At 45.1% G+C, this 20,228-nt stretch overlaps 1 protein-coding gene across 6 annotated transcripts in view; it reads left to right on the forward strand.

The window, feature by feature from the left end:
• The first annotated feature begins 7,167 nt into the window (after positions 1–7,167).
• LOC119161800 (uncharacterized) overlaps positions 7,168–20,228 on the forward strand; it is a 104,781-nt gene continuing 91,720 nt past the window's right edge. For 5 of the 6 annotated variants that reach the window (XM_075880125.1, XM_075880123.1, XM_075880124.1 and 2 more), the window contains exons 1-2: positions 7,168–10,689; positions 11,517–11,918. In XM_075880125.1, coding sequence (XP_075736240.1) covers positions 10,579–10,689; positions 11,517–11,918 — 513 coding nt within the window. In that variant the 5' untranslated portion in view covers positions 7,168–10,578. Of the gene's footprint in view, positions 10,690–11,516; positions 11,919–16,439; positions 18,898–20,228 lie in introns of those variants that run through there. The other variant, XM_075880122.1, reaches the window with a different exon arrangement.

Below are 20,228 nucleotides of genomic sequence, written 5' to 3' on the forward strand. Positions count from 1 at the left end.
TATCGACTTCTCGCTGTATAATAGCATGCTCCGGGGCTGACACACGGTAGGGTCGTCGGCGAATGGGTCGAGCGTCACCGGTGTCGATGCGATGGGTTACCACAGATGTCTGGCCCAAATTACGGTCACCGAAGTCAAAGATGTCCTGATAAGAAGCAAGCACACGGCAGAAAGCAGAGACTTGTTCAGAGGTGAGCTTGTCAGATAGCATTGGCTTGAAAAGGTCGGAACAGGAACGTGACGAGAACGACGTTGATGAAAAATCGGGTGGCGAATCGGTGGTTAGAGCCGAAACTGTGTGGTCGACCAGTGGTGTAAGATGCGCAAGTGACATGCCGCGAGGAATAACTTGCGCTGAGAGGCCGAAATTGAGGACGGGAAACGAAGTTCGGTTGTCCTTAACGGTAACAACCGTGTTTGGGAGTGCAACGTTGCGTGTCATGGCGACGTCAGAAATTGGGGCAGCAACATAATCACCATCGGGTACTGCAGGATATGGCGAGAGTTGGACTTGGACTGCGGCTTGCGGCGGAAGTCTAAGGAAATCGACAGAGCGTAGACGAGGTGGGCTGGTAGAGACGGTCTCCGAAAAGGATGGTAGTTCGAGCCGAAGAAGACCTTTGGGACAGTCAATGAGCGCAGCGTGTGAAGTCAGAAAGTCGAGTCCAAGGATGAGGTCATGAGGGCAATTTTCCAGTACAGCGAACAGAACTGAAGTTTGATGCTCAGAAATTGTTAATCGCGCAGTGCACGTTCCAAGCACAGCAGGAGTACTCCCATCCGCTGTACGAACGGTAGGTGCAATCGCAGGCGTCAGAACCTTTTGGAGGCGGCGGCGGAGGTCTGAGCTCATCACAGATATTTGTGCACCGGTATCGATAAGAGCAGTTATAGGTAAGCCATCAACGAGAATTGTAAGGAGGTTGCACCGCTGGTCGGGAGTAATCAGAGGATTTGCAGTCCGAGTCGTGTATGCAAGCCGACTGTTGTCGCGCTCGGAACAAAATTATTCCATCACAGAACGCGAGTGCTTAGCTCTCGTCTGGGCCATTGCGAAATTCCGACCGTACCTGTATGGCCGACCATTCTCAGTTATTACCGACCACCATGCGCGTTGCTGGCACCTCCACCAATGATGTTACGGGGAATAAGTATACACTGGTGAGCAAATTCGTACTGGCGAATATACTGGCGAGCTAATGCGTACGACGCTGCTGCAGTCCGAGCACGTTCCCGTTCAGCACTTCGTTGTCGTCATCCTCAGGCATCTACTTAGCCCGTGACAATATATTGAGTGCATTATATATACTGAATGGAATAATTAGCTCAAAGAGCAGTTCAAGTGTCACAAAACAGTACAAGAAAAAGTGAGTGAAATACAGAGCAGACATAAATAAGGCATTATATGAAACAGGCACATTGTGCTGAGAAAAAAGAGCTCAAGTCACCACCATAAAGGCTTTTTTTATCGTTTAACCAAAACAATATGCTACCAGTCAATGTAGAAATCATACATTTAACAATTACGGATGCTGTTAAACTTGAAGTTTTTTTATTAAGATGTTCCTTTTACAAATTCGTAACTAACCTGGAATTAAGATGCTCTAAAATAAGCACAAAATCACAGACACATGCATGAAACAGCATATTATCAATCTATGGAAACTGTAACATAAGTTTCAAATTTGTCAAAAGCACCTATTATGCAGCTAAAATTTTAATCTTGTGATATGCACTGTTATTTATGATTAGCCTAGTGCACTCGTAACTCACTTTAAGAAAAAAAATGTTATGCAGAACATTTACTGCATGCAGTGCTTCCAAATACAGTAATCATAGCATGAGAGAAAGCTGCTCATAAAATATAATATTACAGTTTGAAAATGAAATATGTGGCACAGACACACACTTTGGTAATCACAAAGGTAATGGTACATCAAGTATAATGACAAAACATCCATGCGGTCTTTCCAAGATGGCACTAAATTTGTTCATAACACCATATCTAGTGTAAACCTCAAACACAACCATAATGTTTCATGACCTAAAATGAAATATATATATATATATATATATTATTCCTTCAAAAGAAGTTTCATATAAATGCGTCATATAAAATGCCTCCTTCAGATATCACAAAGCCAGTGGTACGTCAGGTACAATAAAAAAAAACATGTGATCCCTCCGGGAGAAGCTTTGCTTTAGTTCAGAATACGTCACTAATAAGAGGAACATCAGCACATGTCACAAACACACTGAAACACTCATTTTCAAAACATGGTGCATGAGGCTGCTCAAATCCAACAATGGCCCTTTCTTTTCAGCAAAGAAATTCAAACAGCTCAAAAAGGAATAGAGATTTAACATGAAACATTTCATTCCATGTGCACATAATTGAATGGACTAGCTCAAAGAACAGTTAAAGCGTCTCAAAACATTGCAAAGACAATCGAGTGACAGAGCAGGCATAAATAAAGCATTATAAAACATGCACATGGTGCCAAGAAACGAGGAGCCCAGGTACCAGCATAAAGGCTTTTTTAGTTGTTGAACCAAGACAATGCTACAAGTCAATGCAGCGAACTCCTAAGACTGTAATCATCAACAATATGAGGTGAAGGCTCAAAGCACTGTGCAGGCCGGAAGCAAAAGGCATATGCAGACATTCGTACAGCCCTAGCTCTTGAATTCAAAGAAGGATTCATTGTCCCCCTGCTCGACAATGAAAATGGATCAACAGACTCAGTACGCCCCAATAAGAGGCCCAAGGTCTCTCATTGGGAAGACAGCCAGGCAAATGTCAGAGGAGACATGTCACCAGAACTACCCAAGCTTATTTGGAAGGCAAGGTACTGCACTTAATTGCCCCTGTCAATCAACCACACCCTGTTGGCCAGAGGGAAATTGCCTATCCCACAGCCAGTGGGACAAACATTGGGAAAACCAGCATGAGTTCAACAGATTGGTCCCAACCTTACACGAGCTGGAAGACAGGTGAAGGCACCAGTATGAATTAATGTAATACAAAGAAAAAAAGGTATAGCATGTGCCTGCATTGCAAGTGGCATCACTCTCTCTCTACTCTCCCAGGCACAAGGATTATGAATGGCCTTAGCAGTTATGATGATGAATTGGAAAAACTGATCAAAGACCCAAACAGTGAAAGTATTAAGGTATAAATAAATATGAATGCGCAGAAGACAAAGTTAATGTGGAACACTGGAGTGAAAGATTTTGTGACAGGCTGTCAACCTCTGATGTCTCTAAAAGAGTATGAATACTTAGCTAAATTACTGACAAGGGCCCCCTCATGTGAAAAAGCTCACCAGAGAAGGATGGGTTGGTGGCCTTATGGAAGACGTTACCCTATTTGTGACAGACAGTTTATCTCTGTCCCTAAAATGACAATAAAGTTTCCATTGATTGTGTACTGCCAGTGGTGGCATATTAGGCCATACAAAAAAAAACACTTAACGAGCTAGCAATCAGTAATGTGAAAAGTTGGGCGAGTTGGTGATAGTTCATGATTACTTATGAAGCAGCGCACGACAACACAGTAGGCAGTATGGCTTAGAGTGTGGCTGCTCTCTGGTGTTTTCGAGACTGAAATATTTTCGAGTCACAGAGATCAGGCGACCAGGGAATTATCGAGGCCTTCCACATCGTAAATAGAAATGATTACTGCATTAGCCAAGCATCGATTACATTAAGCGATTGCGAAGTGTGCTTTTTTAGAAAATATGCTGTAGCATGAATATCATTGTAACACGTGGTGCACCATCTTGTTGTATAATAACCATGTTCTTCCGTGAAATAAATTAGTTGAGAGTGCAGCAGTGTCCCTATCATTCCTTTTGTGCCTGTCATCATGCGATGCTTCATAAGTAATCCTAAGCTAGCAATCACATGTCATTCAATGGAATGAAAACTTATAGGCATAACATTAAGATATATGAAAAGAAAGACCGAGTTTATTGGGAAGTGAACAGGGGTGCCTGCACTTGACCTGCCAGTAAAAAGAAAAATGCACTTGCACAAGTCACATAGCACAAAGGACAGAAAGGTGAAGGTCAGTTAGTGACGGAACGAATTCTATGAGATGCAAAACTGAGAATGGCAGAGGCCTGAATAACGTCACTAAATCAGGAAGTCACAGGCGTAACATGCAACCAGTGCACACAAGATAGCATAGATCAAAAAGCATTGGGAGCCTTTTTTCATGCATTGGACATAAAATAGGTTAAAAAGGATAGCAGACTTAGGCTCAAGCTTCTACAAATTCATCTCAAAAGAGTTTGGAGAAATTCCCACACAGTCCAAAAATCTTACGCACTTGGTCATTTTAGATGGAGCCGGGACTACATCTAGGTGCCCACTCGTACGAACTTGTATAATGTGCCATGATGTGATTGCTGCCTGCTCATCATCATGCTCATAAAGCCTCTTGACCACAAGAAACAACTGACCTTCCCATTCGACGAAGCAATGAACTGAAGCAAACATTTGCTGTACTCCAACAATCCAGATTATTGTAAAGTTGTTCCTTCGGAGCTGGTTGGTGCATAAAGCAGAAGAGAAAGTTTCAGAGTTCACGGTGACTTTTTTCTAGGCAGTTACATTGTCAGCAGTTTGAAAAAAACGTGTGAGGGCTGCTTTCACTGCTACATTTGTTTGGCAAGGTAGTCCAAGAAACACAGTGCCATTGGGTACTGAAACTTTGCTAAAATGAACACTGTCCAGCTTGCTAAATACAAACTCCGCAGGAGAGAGAGGTCTGACTCGTTTGTGAAGTACACTCACAGCAGTGCTAACTTCAACCAACATCGCAAGCTGCTTTTCAATTGCTTGTGTACCCTTTATGAGGTGAAGTAGCTGGCCATTTCTATCTTCAAACATAAATGCCGAAGTGGCCCAGAGGGGACCCCAGTTTCTCACAGAATCTGCTATGTGTGTCAACTGGTGCACGTTAAAGGAACAAAATCTCTCCCCATACAATACCTTTTGCTCATCCACAAACTTCACCAAAAGCTGCTCAGCAACATCCACCTGCTTCTGAGTAATTGATTCAGAGAGCAGTATGTAGATAGCACTAATAAGGAGGCTCAAGGGGTGAAGGCATACATCGGGGAGAACATTTCGTAAAATTGGAAATGAATAAAATAAAAGCCATGCACGCAACTCGCTTGCTTTCCAATAACGCCAGTGCTTAATTGACCGTGGTGTTCTGGTGACATAATCTGGAGGTCTAATAGAAAGAAGCTGGCTATCAATCAACTTAATTTTTCCACCTAGGCACCATCGACTGTTGTGATATTTTGTCTCAAACCACAAGGAAATCAACATTCGCACCACCCCAAGAAGCACACAATGCATGTAGTCTACCACAAATCCAGCTCCACAGTCGAAATGATGCAATATGCAAAATTGTCGGCCCTTTCACTCCTTTTACAGGGTACCCTGTTTGAACCACGAGTGCAGCATTTGCCTCATTCGCCGACTATTCCTAGAGAAATATCTTTTTTCTGGTGGATAGACCCGCACACGTCCTTGTTTCCCCAGCGAATGAAGCACACCTGGGTGCTCACAAAAAGAGCAGCCATAAAGTCCATTGAATTGCTTAACGCCTTGAAGCATTGCTCTTGCAACGGCATCTACAGATGATAACGGAGCAGTGACATATGAAATTACGCTCTTTCCTGTCTCCGGATGCTGCCAGGTATCCCTCTGTTGCGAGTTCCCTTACTTCTGCACAGAAAGGCTTTAGAAAAGTATTAATCGTGGGTTTTGCTCCTAACCACAAGAGAGTTAAAATCTGGAAGTTCTTGCGCATGAGGGGTGGCAGCTCTGGTATGATGCAGTGAAGTGGCCAGAGAGATTTCGCTGCACTTTCGAATACCTGGACACCGTCAGTATTCCAAAAAAGTGAAAAATTATATCTACAACGACCGGGATGTTCCAGGTACTTTGCACCGTCTGATATATCCTTCAACGGTCGCTCTCCTTGTTCGTTAGATGCTTTAGAAAAAAGCTTGTAAATCTGATCGTCTTCTAGAAATGACCGCAATGTATCTGTGAGCCTCATCTGCAAAAAACTACCTTTTTTTGGCAGCCCTGGTCACAGTTAGGACACGTAGCTACCACTTCTTCTAAGTATTGATGATAATTAAAACAAAAAAATGACTGTGTACACCAGTGCCTCTAAGGAAATTTGACAGAAGCTTCAAAAATTTGTATGTCGTGTCCGGGATGTGTGTGTTTGATGATGGCAAGAGTGATGAGACGGCTGACAATATTTGCCCTAAGCACTCTCTTGTAAGGCGAAACTTGAAGAAAAGCATCAGAAGAACAAGGCAAGCCTCAACATTACTGAAATTGCTGCCTTCATAAAGTTCGTTCTCATTAGGATGCCATTCTTTTGAGAAAGTTGAGCAGCTAGCCGGTCCACTGTTGCTGTCAGAGTCTGAGAACATCGCCATTTCTACCTCATTTGTTGGGTCAACATCTGATGTGCTCGAAGATGATAATTCTTCCAACCCTGAGGCAGAGGCATGGTTTGGGGATGTGGCACTGGGAGCTCCATCAGCTGTTCCAGTGGAGGCTGCGTCAGATGTTGAAATAGCCCAGCGACGAAGGGTCTCTCGTGGAACCCTGTGACGTAAGAAAGAAAAAAAATGCATTCAGTATGGAATATGCATTTCCGTTTCGAATTTTAGCAGGGACTTTGTTTTTACCTTTGCATGCAAGAATTCATGAAAACTAAAAAAGCATGGCATGTGAAGTGGCCTTATGTAGCTAAGAAAGAAAATAAGTCAGTAAATGGCACAGTTCAGATACCAAGGTCAATGGAGGAAGGATAATTTAATCAGCCACTGATACCGGTGTGAGAATACAGTGAGAATGAAAATGCAAATATAGCGCTGAATATTTGCGAAATTTAAAAGGAGAGACGGTCGCATTGCAATTTTGTATTCCAGCGCATGTTTCATTAGAGAACTTTTTAGCTTAGCGCACGCAACGGCCATGCGCACGCAACAGGCAAGAGGGCAGAAGACTGCGCGTGTGCTGAACGTGAGAGAGACGCGTGCGTTTGCACGCAAGGGATGCGCGATCTCGGCGCTTAAATTGCGCGCCCTTCGGCTCTCGATTTCTCGCGAGATCTCCACGAGACCAAAACAGACAAGATGGCCGCAATGTCGGTGTACGGTGGTTCAAGCAGCGAACGAAGCCCGTGTGAATTTCGGCATTGCCCTTGATTGGGAGCCTAAGTAACCTGAAGCCAATAAGTGAACACGTGCAGTGGATTGTGACTGGTTCTAAGTCAGAGCACAGCGTAGGACAATCGAACAACGTGAGTTTCGGAGCAGGAACCCAGTGTTGACGCGAAGCACCACGACGGATTTGTGGATTGTGTCCGGGGCGTCGTGTGTGTGATCCTTTTGAACCGTGATGGCTTTTACGTGTGTATAACCTGCAGATGTCCGAATGATCGCCTGCAAATCAACGTGGACGATTGGGCCAGTTGGTGATTCATGATCGATATTTACTGCGCGGTAGAAAACACGGACGGGGGGGGAGGCAAGGACTGCGCTTGTTGTCTTTTTCCCGTCCGTCTTTTCTACCGTGCAGTATACATCGATCATCGCCTGCAAAAGCATGACATGTATTAGGAAGTGAAAGTATAGTTCTAGCCATGCATTTGTAGCGCATGTGGATGCGTGTCTGTGTTCTACCGAGCTCGGGTGATTTTTCTCGCACACGTACGGTACCCATAGGCATTTGCACCCATAGGCATTTGCAGGGGGGGGGGGGGGGTCAGCGAGGCAGCCCCACTCTTTAGTCATTTAATGAGGGGGGAGGGGGCGTAAAGCCAGCCCCACACATTAACATAATGCCAGGGGGCTGCTGCGACACGAATGGGAGGGGGGTGCAAAGTCAGCTCTATACCTTTACATAACGGGTAGAGGGGCGCTGCTACAAGCCTTCGCCCACCTGAAGGAGAGCCCTGCGCACGCCTATGCCCTATCGGCCTCTTCATCATTATAAAAGCACCTTTCATGGCACGTAAGCACGCCAGCGCCAAAAAGGGCATTTCTGTAGTTAGCGCTTAGCAATCCTTTTTGGTTCTCTCTTTGTCTTACAAAATATCCGTAGCAAAACAATAAATTTTAGATTTGCAGTAAGCGCTGGTCTTCGTCGTCTCTGTGATCTCGTGCTGATACAGCTAGCTCCAACACGCCAAGCTACTACTCCTCGTTGGAAAAGATAGGCTTGTTTCATGCCTTGACTTATGTGTTGCATCATCCCATATTAATTCTTATAGCTTCTCTATTAGATGGCGCAAAGCAACACTCGAAGGCTGAATGTTTTGAGGTGAGAGAAAAATAAGGTTTGAAGAAAGGCCAAAGAATATGAAAAAGAGTTGATGGGCAGTGAAGGTGTTCAGTTATTTGTATAGAAAGAGCACTGACACACAGCGGAGAAAATAAACTAGAAGGCTCACCAGTAATTATATCGCTAGCAGTGTAAGTGGTACAACAACAAATAGCTATAAATGAAAAGTCGGAGAGACTGAGAAGACTTACTGGATGACAGTAATGGAGAAAAAAAAGCGCCTCTGAGTCTATACCTAAAGTGCAAAATCAAAATAAGAAGGGAGAAATTTTGAAATAGTTAAAGGGGAAGCACTTACTCTTTCAAGTGAGACTGAGCTGCCTTAGAAAGTGAGATTTAGTAAAGAACAACAAGGTATATGCTATGGGCAAGATAAGGAAATGATGCAGCATGTTCTGGTTGAATGTGGAGATATACACCCAGGTGTATGCTTGGGCGATAGCTTACAGGAAGTCTTGGGTTTTAGGAATGGCAATGGAAAGCTGAACATACCCGCAACAGAAGTAAGAGGCGGTTAGAGTATTGGTGGCACAAAACTGGAAACAAAAGACAAAAAATTAGTAGTAGGGAAACCAAGGACATTCTGTCGTAAAGAGCAGAGAATTGCTCGATGGATTTGCATTTTTTTTCTCTACACTATGATAGGTTTAACTGGAATGGACAATTAGACATTAGGCCACCTTCACAAACAAAAGAGGAAAAAATCTTTTTTTTTTTCAATTTATTTATCAAACATGGTGGCACACTTCTCGTCACCCTGTTATAAAGGGTATGCTTATAACATCTATCATCTAGGAAAGCCTGGTGACCCAGGGCGAAGCACATGTTTCGCATGTTGTGCACAGTAATGCTATAGAAGGCAGCCTCACACTTCGTGCATGCTGCGCACAGCACGTTGTGGGCGTACACCGAACTGAAATCCTGTATTATCTACATAGCAGGAGACAAAGGTGTTTTACCAGCTAATATCGATTACTTTCAGTTCGCTCAATTGTAATTCACCATTTTTGAAAATGACAGAACACCGCCCCGCCGCGGTGGTCTAGTGGCTAAGGTACTCGGCTGCTTACCCGCAGGTCGCGGTATCGAATCTCGGCTGCGGAGGCTGCATTTCCAATGGAAGCGGAAATGTTGTAGGCCCGTGTGCTCAGACTTGGGTGCACAATAAATAACCCCAGGTGGTCAAAATTTCCAGAGTCCTCCACTACGGTGTCTCTCATAATCATATGGTGGTTTTGGGACGTTAAACCCCACATAACAATCAATCGATCAAAATGACAGAACACATTACTTCAGGGAGAAGACGACTAAGCAGTGTGGGTCAATTCCATTTCTGGGCATACTTGTTTATGAGCTTTTCTCTTTCATTTAAAATAACATCTTTTTGAATAATCTTTCACTGTCTTAAAAGTGCTGCTGCATACAAGCATGTTACAGTTTGTATGCATGTTTTCAGTGTGCATTTTAAATGAGAATCGGTTGACTATTTTTCACTCCCATTTTTATTCATGAGGATTAATCATTGATAATCGCTGCCACTTCATTTTTGTGAATGGTTATAACCTTCTATATATATAAAAAAAACTGGTCTCAAATATTCTTGAAATGTTGGTTTAGTCAGTAATCAGCAATGAAAACTACAGGGTACTGAAGATTTCATTTGTTTTTCTAGTAATAAGTCAAACAATTGTTTGTAACCTGCATACTGGTTCTAACCATGGCAACGATACTCCTATACGGGAAATAGAGGCGAGGACAAAATATTTAGTAGTGCAGGATTATGTGTGCAACGATGGAACATTACAGAAGAACTTCCCTAGTCACAGCTGGACATACTCACCGCTAATGAAAGACGAAGACAGAAAAAGGAAAAATGCTTGTTTTATCGTGTTGTACTTAAAAGCAGACTGTTTTGATTTTGCCATATTTTGGCCAGGCCAGTGGAAATGAGCACAAAGTGTGGAGAGAGAGCTGTTGACTCCAAGAAGCAACCACCAGTGCTACATACCTAATGAATTCTGTGAGGCACTCTGTGCACAGGTTTGAATCATGTGTAGAGTTTCTTTGTAAATACCCTTTGACACACTACTATTTCGTACCTGGTGTTTTTGTGGAAGTAATCTGTGGTTAAGGCATCATTTTTTTTACATACTGGTCTTTCTTGTAAAGAAGCACATTAACATAAATATGCAAGCTTGCTTTTCAGGTCTACTTACCAACTTTGATCCATCTGAAAGGTACTGCTTGTATGGGCCTCGTCTCCGGCTTGGATTCATCTTTCTGTCAAGCGATGACAGGGTGTGTTTGCTTGTTCACTAAAAGTGAAACATCAGGTGCATCAGTTTTCACACTTTCTTATGGAAGAGGTATTGCATATTTCTAGGCTTCAGGAAGCACAATGACAACATTGGATTGCATCTTGCCTGTCGCTGTAATGTCTACCAACAAAATGCAGTTGGTGTCCTAGCTCTGGCAGGGAATGTGACATTTGGCACTCTTTTAATGCATTTGTTTTCGTGACACTAATGTAATATTCCTGGTATAAATGCATGTCTTACGTACACCTTTGACTGCTTAAATTCATAACTACTCAGTGACATTACAGAAAAAAAATTATTAAATTTTACATGCATATGGTCGCCTATGTTAAATATCATGCAAGAGTGCAACTACTTTAATTGAATATTTCTCTGGCTAATCACTGGCGTCAATATTCCTTTTTTCAAGCATTTGACCGCGTCCTGACTGCACCATACCACAAAAATGAATTTGTTTCCTAATATGAAAAGCGCAACCAAACAGTTCATTATGATTTGTTGCGCTGCAGTAAAACTTCGCCAAAAAATTTCACATATACTGAGCCACGCAATCGACACGGCGGTTGTCCTTGCGCCGTTCGACATTGACAGCTATAGAAGGGCCGCATTAGGGGCTCGTTAGTTGTGCATATAGTCGACACTTTCAACACGCTGATCGAACACAAAGGCACACAGAAGAACACGCGTGTTTACACAAGACGAGTACTCGTCTTGTGCATACATTTACTTAGGCTGCTGCTGCAACTGGGCCCTTCGGGTTCCGGTGCCGACATGCGAACCGCACACTTACGGCTGCTCTTTTTGCAGGCTGTGGTAGCGGTGTTCGGCGCCGGTTTTGAGTCATGGCCACAAGGACACAACAGCGATAGCAAGGAAATATGTTCAGCTGCCAGCATCGATGGGGCCTTCAACGAGTTCCTGTGGTGGACGACGCATCAACAGTTGCTCGGCGCGGCTGCGCAGTGTAGAGAGGCTCTTTGCCGCAGCGCTGGGATAGGCGTGAAAACTTGTCCCGCTGCTGTCATCGACACGTGCCTGCGGCTGCATCTCGATGCGTCACGGGTGCCACATGTGACTGACGGAGGCGTCGACCACCACCAGGGGTGCTCGTCATACGACGAAAAGCTACTTAGGCTGCTGCTGCAACTGGGCCCTTCGTGTTCCAGTGCCGACATGCGAACCGCACACTTACGGCCGCTCTTTTTGCAGGTTGGTGAATTTTATCGTTATATGATTGGTGCTACTGTTCGAAAGTCGGTACCAAAGCCCCCCGGGACCTTTGTGCGAATGTTGGTTTGTGCTGCGCTTAGCATTGATGAGTTTATTGCTCTGGCTGCGGTGAAGGCAAGGCTGCTTTTGTCAGGTGATGTGAAGGAAAACCCAGGGCCAATAAGCAAGGAACTGGAGCAAGAGCTTGCGAGGGCTCTTCGTTGTTCACCGCAGATATCCGAAGCAAAGGACAAGCTTATGAAACAACTCGAGAAATTAGAGACCGGGCAGCAAGAACTGAAGGATAAACTTCAAACCCTCGAATGCAAAATCGATAGGTTGGCAGCACACTTCCCTACTGCATCATCAAGCGAGGAAAAGGCAGAGCTATCCAGTCAACACAGCCAGCTTGTTGACAGCATGAGAAACGCTTTATTGAATCAGGACGAAATAGAAAACCGGTCGCGTAGAAACAATCTTTTGTTTTTTGGTCTGCCTGATGAGGGTAAGGAAACGTGGGATGAATCCGAAAAGGAAGTGATCGATTTGTGCGCAGAAAAGCTGCGTGTAATAGTGTCCCCCTCCGCAATCGAGCGTGCCCACCAAATTGGCAAGGTCGGGGGCGAGAAACCTCGGCCAGTTATTGTGAAATTTGCGTTTTTCAAAGACAAACAAAGAGTTATATCTGCTGCCTCAAAACTAAAGGGAACGAATTTTTCTATCGGTGAGGATTATTCCAAAATCGCTCGCCAGCAAAGTCAAAAGTTACTGGAATACGGGAAGCAAACTGACGCGATGGTTATGGTCAAATACAACAGGGGCAGAATGGAGGCCAAAATCGGAAGTAAATCTTTCGTGTACGACTGTGCAAGTGACTCAGTGAAAGAATGCGCTCAATAGCGGTTGGGGGGTCGCTATAGCGCCGCGCAAAAAGGGACTTCCCGAGACCTTATCAGTGATTGTTGTCAATTGCCGAAGTTTAAAGAATAAGGTTTACGAGTTTGATACCCTGATTCGAATTTCGCAACCCGATGTTGTTTCTGGAACTGAATCTTGGCTAGGTGAACATATTTCAGATAATGAAGTTTTTCCAAGAGGTTACACAGCCTACTGCAAAGACCGTAATACGCACGGTGGGGGTGTGTTCATTCTGATTCGAGACGGCATACCAACCGTACCAATACAGGGCGCAGATAACAACTCCGAATCGGTTTGGTGTAGAATAACGTTTTCGCTAGGGAACGGTTTAGTTTTAGGGTCCTTTTATCGGCCTCCTGGTAACTCTAGTGTGTTACCTTTATTTAGTTTGTCTAAAACCATTTCGGCTCTTTCCTCTGAACCAATTATGCTGACGGGTGATTTTAACATGCCCAATGTCGAATGGTGCAATTTTCGTCCAGTTGAAAATAGTCGGTCAACACTTCATTCTGCCTTTTTCGAGCTTACCAGAGTTTATGACCTTTTCCAGTTTGTTCAGTTTCCAACACGACTGGGTTCGGCAAGTGATAGTGTCCTGGACCTTCTTTTTATGAATCGTAACAATTTATTGAAGTCGGTTGTTCTAATTCCAGGCATAAGTGACCACGATGTCATTGCGGCTACCATAGAGTGGAAAAAGACAGAAATCAGTAGACCTCGTTCACGAAAAGTTTTCGCATATGATAGAGGCAGGTTTGATGCCATCAATTTTGAACTGGATGCATACTTTCCGATGTTTATCCCATGCTGTCAGTCCAATGACATTGAAATATTGTGGGGGTTGTTTAAAGAAAAACTGTTGTCTCTGGTAAACATTTATGTCCCATCGAAAATTGTAACTGCCAATCGTCGTGGTGATAAACCTTGGATTACTAAAGATATATGTGCGTCAATTAGGCGTAAGGCTCGGGTGTACAGAAATTATTGTTGCACGCGCAGTACTGATTTATTTAGTAAGGTTAAAGCATTAGGCTCTTGCATGAAGACGCAGATAAAGCTGGCGAAGCATGAATATTTATCGTCCCTTAATAGTAAAATCAAAACAAATCCAAAGGAAGTCTGGCGTTACGTTAAAAGTAACAAAAGAGACATCAGTGGAATTCCCTTTATCATGCACAATGACGAACTACTTAGAGATGATATGAGTAGAGCAGAATGCTTCAATGCGTATTTTCAATCTGTTTTTTCTCCGCCAAGCCCGATAACTCCCGTTACGACACTCAGATCGTTACCCGCTATGCATGATATCATAATAACTGAATCAGGTATAAGAAAACATTTGAATAGGCTGAATCCCTAGTCTGCGCATGGTCCCGGCGGTATTTCAAATCATATACTAAAACGATGTGCTGATCATATAGCTCCATTTCTAGCTGCTTTGTATGAAGTATCGATAAGGTATGGAAAATTACCACGAGAGTGGAAGTTAGCCAATATCACGCCTTTGCACAAATCCGGCGTCCGTGATAATGTATCTAACTATAGACCGGTATCGCTAACCCCCGTTTGTTGCAAGACACTGGAACACATAATCTATTCTTGCCTTATAAAACACCTTCAAGATAATAATTTTTTCACTCCGTCTCAACATGGCTTTCGCGCAGGCCTTTCGTGTGTTGCACAGCTAACCGAATTCGTACATGACATCTCTTCATCGTTCGACCAGGGCATTCAATTGGAGGCTGTTTTTTTGGACTTCAAAAAAGCTTTTGATGTCGTCCCCCACAGTCTTTTGCTTCATAAGTTGTCGTTTCTTGGTATTCCTAAAACCCTCATAGACTGGATTGAGGATTATCTCAGCGGCCGCAAGCAATGTGTTGTGATAAATGGTGTGTCTTCATCAACAGCTGATGTACTGTCCGGGGTGCCACAGGGGTCGGTCCTGGGGCCGCTTCTATTTTTGATTTTTATCAATGATTTTCCACTGGGTTTGAAATCAACAGTGAGGCTTTATGCTGATGATTGTGTTTTGTATTGCCCAGTCAAGTGTTTTGATGACACCATAAAACTTCAGTCTGACCTCGATAAGATTGTGTCTTGGTGTGCTCAATGGCAAATGAGTTTGAACCTAACTAAATGTTTTCATGTGCAATTTAATAACAAAAAAAAAAGGTTGTATCCAGGTCTTATTACTTAAATTCCTGCGCAGTACAAAAGGTAGATCAAGTTAAGTATCTCGGTGTAACATTCACGGCAACACTAGATTGGACCAGTCACGTAGATCTAATCACAGCCAAGGCTTCGCGCCTAATTCATTTTTTTCAAAGAAATTTCAGCGACACGTCGCAAACACTCAAGGAAACCCTGTATATTACAAATGTGCGCCCAATTTTAGAGTATGCTTGTGTTTCTTGGGACCTGTTATGTTTTGCCGCTCATAAGTTGATCGTGCGAATGGGACAGCACCAGAAGCTACGTTATTCAAAAGCTCCTTTCTCGGATCTCTCTCGGCAAGGTCGCAAATTGCTTTCTTTGAGCATGGGACGACAGCGCGGGAAACTACGTTATACAAAGCTTCTTTCTCGGCTCTCTCTCAGTATGCCCGTGTGACTGTACACCACTTATCCTCTGGAATGCAAACTATTTCCGTCTCCTCCGCTGCCGGGGGCAAACACACAATGTGAAACGAACCCGCTCTGCCAACCGGCTTAGAATGTTAGTGGTTTAGAGACAAGTCGCCGCTGCCTGGGGCAAACGCACAATGGGGTTAAGCGACCCCGTCCTGCCGCCGCTGCCGGGCGCGAGCTCAGTGAGAGTAGGCGACACGCTCTGCCCTGGCGATCGGCTCGAAGTCGCAGCGATCCACGACCCGAACACAAGGAAAGCAGAAAAAGTCACAGGCCGCTTGCTACCCGCGGGGGCAATAACGCTCCGCGCGCGATCATTCAACTTCCGGCTTTGAGGTTCGTCTCGGCTCGCTGGGTGGGGGAAAAGGCATGAATGTACCAGGTCTACAATGCCGATATCTCCCGAGGGAGAGGATTCCTGAGCGCGTGGGAGGTGGAGAGAGAGAGACATGATGGGAAAGAGTGCCAAAACGCCTGTTTAAACTTTAGAAGCGCTCCTGTCGAGAGTAAGGTCAACCCAGTAGGGAGTGACTTAATCTGAGTGGGAACAGATTGGATGAGAGAATGTTAAGGCGGACCAGCAGTGGCCACCTCCCCATTTTCTTTGTTACCGCAAGAAACTTAAGACTGGATGGAATCCGTTTCTCTTCAGTCGAGGCTGCAATCACTTAACTGATAGATCAGTACGACTCCGTACGATGCAACTTTTGTCTGGGCCGTAACCACTTGGTGGTCGAACAGTGAGACTAAGTACGTTGTATGTAGTAACAGTGTTCTAGGCTCTAACTTAAGAAAAGTTAGGTAGAAGAGTAAGACGCTGTTGATGTCTGTGTTATTATGAGTGTGCTTCGGCAAGATGTACATATGACTGTAAATATTTCGCTGTAATATACCTTCAAGTTTTCATTACCTCCAACCTGCCTCCTGCTTCATCGACGCCGATCATCTCCTTTACGGGACTTCAATCCACATGAAGGAGATCAACGAATGAGAAGGAAAACTTAACTGGCGCAGTCGGCAGGATTGGCCAGCTCTGTAGCACCATATACTGGACCAGCGCTGAGAGGACCGAGGGGCAAGGCATCCAATAGCCACCAGCGGCAAAGTCAAGACGCTCCCACAGCAGCCAACTCTGGCATCGTGGAGGAGATCCGGGAACGACAGTGCATACAACAAAGGGTGAGCAAGATTTCTTGCGTTCTTCTCTAGTTGGTATGGCAGTTTATGTGTAGAGCACATGGTGAGAACACGCGGGGGTGCTAAAACAATGGAGTCTAATGAAGATGAGGGTACGAGTGCGGCAGATGTGGATCGGAGTCGAGAACCATCCAATGATGGTATTCGAAATTCTGATCAGTCAAATGAGGCGACAGTGCCTACTCAGAGGCAAGAATCGATGCAGCAGGCATCTCAGGTTTTGCCGAAATCAAGCGAAGCGAGAACGCTCGAGCTTGAAATTCAAAAGCTCTATCTTCAGATTCAGTACGAAAAGCTATTGCAGGCTAGAATGGACGCGGAACGTCTCAATGGCACGTTGTCCAACTCTGGGTCGGAGACGGGTGATCAGAGGCACCGGGGTTTCGATTCTGTTCAGCAATGTGGAAAAGTGCTAAAAGGGTTCCGCCTGCCGAGTGACGCGGATGTCCCATTATGGTTTGAGGAGGTAGAAAAACTTTTTGCTACTTACCAGGTACCGCACGAGAGCCGCGTGCATTTGGTTATGCCGGCGCTAACTGAGCGAGTCTGTTACCTACTGCGTAACCTCAACCCTGAAGAGAGTGCAGATTATGAGTCAGTTAAAGCAGCAGTGCTGACGGAACTGAAGCTTTCTCCGGCAGAGTACCTGCAGAGGTTCGAAAGAGCAGTAACGCGTAAGGAAAAGAGGTGGGCGCAGTTCGCGTCCCGCGTGAAAACTTATTTCTCATACTACCTCCAAGTGAGAGAAGCCGACACGGTAGAAGTGATGGCAGAACTCATGGTTGCTGACCGCATAAAATCAGGCCTTAGTACGGAGGGGCTTCAGTATGTGAGATTAAGGGAAGGCGAGGGATGGCTTAGGCCAACTGAGATCGCAAAAGTGCTCCAAACTTTCGAACAAGCGAAAGGGAAAGGGCGTGCTTCAAAGCAACCAACTGTAGAAATGGGGCAGAAGCCGGCGACACGAGTTGAGAAAGGGGCTCTGAAATGCCACTTATGTCACGGCTCAGGCCATTTCGCTAAAGAGTGCCCGAAGGCTGGTGATAAGGAGAACAACCCCAAGAAGGCTACCAAGCCAAAGCGGAAGGTTCAAAAGGTAATGTTATCCCACGAGACGGATACTGAAATACCTACTGGAGTACTTAGCGCAAAGGTGAAGTCTCTGAAACACGAGGGTGAAGGCACAGATAAACTGCAGTTAATTCCTGTATCATGTGCAGGCATATCCGCAGATGCGATTTTGGATACGGGGAGTGAGATAACCGTCATCCGGGAGAGTCTGCTTCCGCAAAGTGTTGTAGAGCCGTCTGGCACGGTAAGATTGGTGTCTGCTTTCGGTAAAACTATCGAGGCAAGGCTAGCTACGTTACCGGTCAAATTAAATAGCCCGCGAGAGGTTACGGAGCCTCAGAACGTCGACCTACTCTGCGCGTTAACTGATGAGCTCATCGAGGGCACAGATTGTTTGTTGACCAAGGACAATTGGAAACTTTTGTTGAAGGCCAGCAGCCCTCTGGCACCCTGTCGAGCGCCGGCCGAGCCTGCTCACGAGGCGGAACAAGCAGTAGAGAAACAAAAGGTAGTTGCCTGCAATCTCACCTTGGAGGAGAAAGATGATTCCGGGGAAGAGGCGCAAACTGATGAAGAAAGGGAGGCGTCATTAGGCCAAAGAGTTGAGTTCCGCAATGTGCAGTTGGGCGACACTACGCTAAAGAAATGTTGGGAAGATGCGCGTAGTGGGAAATCCGGCATGTTCATTTCAGACGGACTATTATACCACTGCGACTCAATAGCAGGCACTCAAGTGAGTCAGCTAGTTGTCGCCAAAGATAAGTGCACTGAGGTGATGCACTTAGCACACGAGTCACTATGCGGGGGGCACCTAGGGTCAAAGAAAACAAGAGCTCGCATTAGGTATAATTTTTTTTGGCCGGGTATGGCGAAGGAGATATTAGAGCATTGTCGTTCGTGCCATGAATGTCAAATTCGTTCAGACAAGCGTCGCACGGATAAAGTGCCTATAACTCCGCTCACTAGACCCAAGCACCCTTTCCAAGTTGTCAATGTAGATGTGATCGGACCCCTAGACACACCGTCAGCGACAGGGCATAAGTACGCGCTGTGCTTAGTGGATCTTTGCACGAGGTGGCCAGAGGTGATCCCACTGCGCTCTTTGACAGCTAAGGCGACTTGTGATGCACTGATTGAGATATTCAGTCGCACAGGCGTTCCGTAGATAATCTGCTCCGATCAGGGCACTAATTTCAAATCGCAGCTCACGCAAACGATGCTGGAAAAATTAGGTTGCATGTCATAATTTTCAACCCCAGAACACCCAGAGAGTAATGGAGTTGTAGAAAGGTGGAACCGAGTACTCAAAAACATGTTGTATCATGTCATTCAAAGAGACTCCAAGAATTGGGACAAATTGATCCCAATGGTTTTATGGGCTTATCGGGAAGTTCCCCATGAGGTAACCGGAGTAGCTCCGTTTCGTCTATTGTATGGAACAAATCCCACGGGACCGCTTCTAATACTGCAGAAGACTTGGACGGGAGAAATGCCGGTGCCCACAACATTGAGAGAAAACCCCGCTAAGTATTTACAGCAACTTAAGGAGCAGCTCGAGACGGCCGCTAATATAGCTGAGCTAACTAGTGCAACTCATCAGGAGAGTTACGCCAGTGCTTATAATCGCAGCAGCAGGCTCAAAGCTTTTAACGTTGGCGACCAAGTGGTGGTTTTCGACAATGATCGGAGTGGTAAAATGTCACCTAAATGGCTAGGCCCATTCACAGTGGTTGGACGTGAGCGGGAACACTCTTACCGCGTTGAAACATCTGAGGGAAATGTGAAAAGTGTCCACGCCAACAACATTCGACCTTACTATGCAAGAGTCAGTCATATTGGGGTCTTCGATGAGGACCATGATTTTGGGGAGGTGGAATATGCTCCACAACCAACCACTATAAAGTGGGAAGAGCTAGTGGTAACGAGCGAGAAGGTTGCTCACCTTGATGCTGACGCGCAGGCGAAAATACAGGCGGTGTTCCAAAGACATTGCACACTCTTTGACGGCACTCCGGGTATAGCAAAGGTAGATAAACATAGGACAGAAATAGAACCGGGTCACCAGCCAAAAAAGGCGTTTCCGTATCGGGTGCCGGAACTATTAAAGAAAGAAGTCAGCCGGCAAGTTGACGAACTTTTGACTTGGAAGTTGATCTACCCCACGAAGAGTGAGTTTGCACACCCGGTAGTATGCGTCGGAAAAAAAGATGGGACTATCCGCATGTGTGTGGACTACAAAGCGTTAAATGCCGTCACCAAAGCGGATGCGTTCCCTATGATGAATCCTCAGGAACTGATTTTCCGAGTAGGCAGAGCGCAGTTCATTACGGTAGTGGACCTTAGGCGCGGGTACTGGCAGGTACCGATGGAAGAAAAGAGTCAGAAATTCACCGCATTTGTAAGACATGAAGGTCAGTACGCATGGAAAGTGATGCCTTTCGGGCTGAAAAATTCCGCGGCAACCTTTCAAAGAATGGTGAATAAACTCTTGTCGCAA

This window comes from Rhipicephalus microplus, chromosome X (genome assembly GCF_043290135.1).
Source record: "Rhipicephalus microplus isolate Deutch F79 chromosome X, USDA_Rmic, whole genome shotgun sequence".
In the NCBI taxonomy this organism is placed as follows: Eukaryota; Metazoa; Arthropoda; class Arachnida; order Ixodida; family Ixodidae; genus Rhipicephalus; species Rhipicephalus microplus.